Genomic DNA, 6,000 nt, shown 5'->3' with positions numbered 1-6,000 from the left:
CCAAAATACTTCAGCTTTGCCTCTGGTATCCTTCCCTCCAGTGAGCAGCTGGGCATTATTTCCTGGAGGATGGACTGGTTGGATCTTCTTGCAGTCCAAGGCACTCTCAGGATTTTCCTCCAGCACCAGAGTTCAAAAGCGTCTATCTTCCTTTGCTCAGCCTTATGGTCCAGCTCTCGCATCCTATGGGCTTCAGTTAGCTGAATGCAATCCTGATTGTAATCGGAATGGCATGTAGCCACCCCCTTGGAAAGCCCTTTTTTTGTGGCATTAGAGATGGGAATCCTCACCAAAGCAGGTTTTAAAAACTCGCTTTGGCGCAAATTTTGGGCCTCTATGGAAGTACAGATAGTTACTATAATAGGTTGGATAAAACATTCTGGGAATTCAGTGACAATTAAACATTACTATTTCCCATTTATTTTCATTAATCCCCACTTAAAATCTGGATTCTGTAATTCATAAAGATCTATGTCTTTTCCAGGTGCTGTAAATATTATCTCAGTAGTCTGAGAGTTAAGGAGCCCCGGTGGTGAAGTGCGTTGAAGCACTGAGCTGCTGAACTTGCAGACCGAAAGGTCCCAGGTTCAAATCCTGGGAGCTGAGTGAGCGCCCGCTGTTGCTCCAGCTTCTGCCAACCTAGCAGTTCGAAAACATGCCAATGTGAGTAGATCAATAGGTGCCGCTCCGGCGGGAAGGTAACGGCGCTCCATGCAGTCATGCTAGCCACATGACCTTGGAGGTGTCTACGGACAACGCTGGCTCTTCGGCTTAGAAATGGAGATGAGCACCAACCCCAAGAGTCAGACATGACTGGACTTAACGTCAGGGGAAATCTTTACCTTACCTAGTCTGAGAGTTACTGTAAGAACACTGCTTTTAACAGAATGCCTTACTCGCTTTAAAATCATTGCATAGCATAGACAATGAACATCTTTTAACAACAAACTGATCTGAAGTGATTGATAAAATGGACTATTGTGTGTGAAAGATATAATTTTATTGCATAAAAGTCATGCAATTTCACAATTCCTATATAATTAAAACAATTATATCGGAGTATGAAGAGTAGGTTAAAGTAGAGTTTCAAAATCAGGAGCTCCAAACATACAACCATTATATTACACACAAAAAACACAATGGTTACTTCTCAGGATCTCCATCATTTTCTTAAGAAAGAATTAGTTATTTAAAGGTTCAAGACATCTTAGGAAGACATCATACCCTGGATGCTGGATGGGGAAGGCCTAGGTCTGGTCTTTCATATGGGAAAGGCATGAATGTCATATCCCTCTGATCCTGTGAGCATCGTAAAATGTGGTGGCCATAGATGCGGATGGAGGAAAAAAACAACAACATTTCAACTGGCATCAGCCAGTAGTTTGTAACAGATAATCAGGTCAAGATTGCCTTTGCAAAAAAAATAAAGTGCTTGAAAAAATATATTTATAAAAATTGTAATACATATTGTGAGCATTTCATTACTAACTGGATGATGGCACCAGACAAAAGCAAACAAACATAGCAAAATGAAACTACTATATTCACAGAAAGAGTCAGCCATGCAAATGACTAATAATACTGTACAGGCATTACCAATATTTAAAGTTATACAGCTTTACAACATGCCTTCATTAATGTACTAGACCTTTTAAAAAGTTACAAAGGATACAAAATATAATTAATTTATATACATATAAATAAATATAGTATACAAAAAAGGGACAGGGGATCCTATAAACCAGGAGTGCTATATTGGATATTACCAATCAAATAATTTAAGTTTCAACAATTCTAGTTTGCAATCTCTGCCACTTTCCTTCGTCGTATTTGAAGCCAAAGCAATATTTCAACAAGAATTTCAGCAGAATGCTTCAGCGATGACAGCACAAGTTGTCCCTTTGCAAAGATCCTGAAATAAGTGTCCAGTCCAGCTAAGTAAAGGGTTGCCATTCCACACTATGTTAATCCAAAGAAACAGTCTTCATTTTCTCTGCTAATTCCCGTCTTATTTCAATATGTTTTTTCATGTTTTGAACTTCGTGTGGCAGATTGATGTCCCATACAGACACACATGACTGTATTCCTGTGAACAAATAAGAAAAAATCAGCTGAAATACTTAACAATAATGTCTCTACAGCATTTTACCAGCTGCTATGTAAGTTATATGAGAAACAGGAACTGAAGATCCATAACATGAACACTTAATAACTAGTACTTGTTTTTAAAATTTATGTGAGAAATAATTAAAGGAGAAAGTAGACATAATGGCAATAAATTCAAGTAGGGTGAAAAACTACTTCCAAACTTAAAAAAAAATCAAATATTGAATTTACAAGGTTCACCTAGAAGCCCCCGAGTTCTGTAGTTTCTGTAATCATAGCACATTTGGAGGTAGCCATGTTGGCCATGCGAAAGATATAGAGTGAGCCAAAAGTCATGACAGGGTTTCATTAGTTAAAATTAATAACTTCATTATTATTTTTAATCTGTAATACCATAGTATCACTCCACACACACACACACACACACACACACACACACCTGAAATAAATTTACATTACATTTAGGAAAATGTAAACTTATACATTTGGATTGATAAATTAATTAAAAAAAATTAAAAAAATTACATTACATGTGAAAAATCAAACCTTGCAAATGATATCCAATACCATAGCATCATATACAGTATATAACAGATCCCTTTTTGACTGTTGGGCCACTCTGAACTGTTGGGGGTTGTAGAAATAAATAAATAGAAGTTTTACCACAGTTTCCGAATCAAGATAAACCCTGCAGTATAATAAATTGTCACTCAGGCTTGTGTAACAAGTAACAGTATCTTACTTCAGTTCAAAAGTTCAAACAGGGAAACAATATATATAGCAGTCTTTCTGAATTTAGACAGAGAACATAGGGTTAGATTGCGTGAGAGACTCGCCATCTGGCAGAGAACATAGGTAATAAACAGTCCCTTTTAAACAGTCTTTAAATATGCCTCATTTACCTTATAAATAATCAGGCTTCTGAGAGTATGGCAGCCATTTCCTTCCTGACTAATTTCCAGTCAGCTGCTCTCCTCCCTCTCCAAGATGAAAGTGGCAGCTAAAACCGTTTGTTTCAGCACTAAGCTGGAGACAGCAGCCAATTGGAATTCTGGCTCCTGACTGGCTCAGCCAATCAGCTGTCGACACATGCCCTTTCCAGTCAACTCACCACATCATGGTGCCTCTTTTACAAATCCTCACATGTACAACAAAAACCACATTCTACAAAAGAGTGATACATTTACTGGCTGGTCAAAATGCACAAAATACATTATGCAGGCTTTCAAAGCTTTCTTGGGTGTCTTCATGAGACAAAGATGTTAGTAACCCCACAGAAGAACAGGGACAATGTTAGACACAAGCCTGCATTTTGTCTAGATCAGTGGTTCTCAACCTGTGGGTCCCCAGGTGTTTTAGTCTATAACTCCCTGAAATCCCAGCCAGTTTACGAGCTGTTAGGATTTCTAGGCATTGAAGGCCAAAACATCTGGGGACTCACAGCTTGAGAACCACTTGTCTAGATAGTACTTTTGCTGTCAGTTAAGGTGGTCTAGTTGAAGTACATCAATGTAGGGAGAGGGCACTCCCCTTCTTGGCCATGAGTAGACTGGTAACAAAGGACAATAAAGGGATTATAATTTCAACTCCATTAGCCAAAGAAAAGTAACTTCTCTTGAGATCCAGGCTGCCCTGTCCTGTTTGAAGGTAACTGACCCTTTCTTAGGGTGCTTTCAGACAGCGTCATAATCCAGGACAAAGGTGGGACAAAAAATCGCGGGACCAGACAGAAAGTACAAACACGGAGCTGTCAGATCCAGAAAATGCTACCTTGGCGTCCCAAAAACCTTTGTTTATAGCAGATTTTAGAAATTTGCAAAGAAGGATGGGGGAAATCCAGTGAAAGTTTATTTTTAAAAAATTAACACTTCGAGATGCGTTGGATCTCATAAGCACTGATGCAGATAACTTAATGTGTACACAAGCAGATGTCTTTTTATCTCTCCTCATGCTACTGTAAATTCATGCTCTGTTTAATTTCATCAGAATATATGAATGGTTGCAGAGAGTTCTCATTGTAATTGCTTTCCAACTGTGGTTCCATACAGTCACTTGTGTGTCCATTGCTCCATTTGTTTACAGCCCTCATCAGCTGTTTTGGGATTTTAAAATGGGGACATGTGCTGGAGCTGTCCACACCAGCATATCGCAATGAAGTCGCATGTTTTTCTTGAGTGCAAGGATATACAGTAATACAAATATGGATATTTTTTGGCTGAAATCGGATTTTAAGTGCAAGTTTTAAACATGAGTTTTTCATGCGATCCAACGCAAATTTTCGGCAAACATCATGTAGCCACTTTTATCTCCGGTTCTTCTGCATTTTAGGGCCTGTGTAGAAGGGCCCTTAGATTTCTAAATTCTCCCTCTTTTCCTGTTTCTTGTTTCTGTTTCCTATTTAATCTGAACTCAGATAACTGAAGAGAACAACAAAAATGAAACCATGGTTGTGTTGTTTAGTGCTGTTTTAACTTCATAAAAACCAAAAATACTTGTGTTTGGACATTACAGGGAATTGTGATTAATTTAGATGCAAGAGAATTGAAGTTTTAGATCTTCTCTGGCAAAGGAGAAATGCACAAACTTAAGCACTGCAGTTTAACCATGCTTTATTTGTGAGATGTTTTAATATGAAATTAAAGCCATAGGGTGAAATCTATTTGCTTTGGAGAAAACACTATTAAATTCAGTGGACCATATTTGTTGGCATGTGGTGTGCATATGTTAATGAGCATCTTAATGATCACAACAATCTAGGAAACTGGATGTGTGGACATTCCCTTTGCAAAAATTATTTTACATCTCTCATTAAAACAATTGGAAGTAATAGGATGAATGAATAATTTATTACAACCAACAGACCAGACAAGAAGTAATAGGAAAACAGCATTATATTGTGTGTATCCAACATCGAATTACTTATTTTTTGACAGTATCTACAAAAGCAGAAGACTGAACAAAGCAACAGTGAAAATATTTGTACTGTGTAATTTCATAAAACCATTATCTTTTAAACAGACATATTTTATAGAAGGCATAGCATTCTTCCGTGTGATAAAATAATTCATCCTTACCTTTGGCATATTTGTTGTCTTTACTGTCCCCTCTATGGCAGTATCCCAACACCAGTACAACATTTTTGAGACTGCCTATTACCACATGGGGGGAAAAAAGAAAATATTACCCAATTGAGTTGTTCCTTCACATTTATGGGTTAAGCATTTGTAGATTTGATACTGGCAGGTTACTGTATTTGCTGCTGCCTCTGGTTCTGCTCTATATGTGATCAAAAAATATATTATTTCTAGGTCCTCTAGCATAATTCTATGTTCAATGTCTGCCGAACATTGATTGTAGAATTGTGGTAGAGAGCCTAGAAATATTTAGAGATGCGTTCTTTCAGATAAAAAAGGGGTTGAACTTTATATTCATATTTTATCTATATTTCCCCTCACTTTTGTGGAGACTTGGTAGCCTTAATCCCCACAAATGTGGAGGGACGACTACTTTCATTTATGTTCTTAAAAATGCAAAATTAAGACCTTTTGAGTTCCCAAATTAAATAAAGTTTAAGAAGCCAATACCAGTAACATTGTGCATTTTTTGCGCTGATGTGTGACATATAACTTATAATGCTCTTGCTTTTTGAAGGTTTGGAGGTGAATAAGAGCTAAACATTTGCCCAAAACAAAAAGCATGGAAATACTGTCAGACAGAGGACATAAAGAAATGAGCATATTTATACCTAGTGGGGTTGTGGCATAGCACAGCAGGTTAACCACCAGCTACAGAAAGACTTGCCGATCAGAAGATTAGCAGTTCAAGCTGTGGGCATGGTGAGCTCCCGCTGTCAGCCTAGCTTCTTGCCTACCTTGCAGTTCGAAAATAGCAATT

General features: G+C 37.7%; 1 protein-coding gene across 2 annotated transcripts in view; it reads right to left on the bottom strand.

The window, feature by feature from the left end:
* Nucleotides 1–978: 978 nt before the first annotated feature.
* lrrk2 (leucine rich repeat kinase 2) overlaps nt 979–6,000 on the bottom strand; it is a 123,508-nt gene continuing 118,486 nt past the window's right edge. For both annotated transcript variants that reach the window (XM_062981694.1, XM_008111593.3), the window contains 2 exons: nt 5,181–5,255; nt 979–2,086 (listed from right to left, as the gene is read on the bottom strand). In XM_062981694.1, coding sequence (XP_062837764.1) covers nt 1,965–2,086; nt 5,181–5,255 — 197 coding nt within the window. In that variant the 3' untranslated portion in view covers nt 979–1,964. The remainder of the gene's footprint in view (nt 2,087–5,180; nt 5,256–6,000) is intronic.

Source organism: Anolis carolinensis, chromosome 5 (assembly GCF_035594765.1).
Source record: "Anolis carolinensis isolate JA03-04 chromosome 5, rAnoCar3.1.pri, whole genome shotgun sequence".
NCBI lineage: Eukaryota > Metazoa > Chordata > Lepidosauria > Squamata > Dactyloidae > Anolis > Anolis carolinensis.
This window is presented reverse-complemented; position numbering and strand designations above follow the sequence as displayed.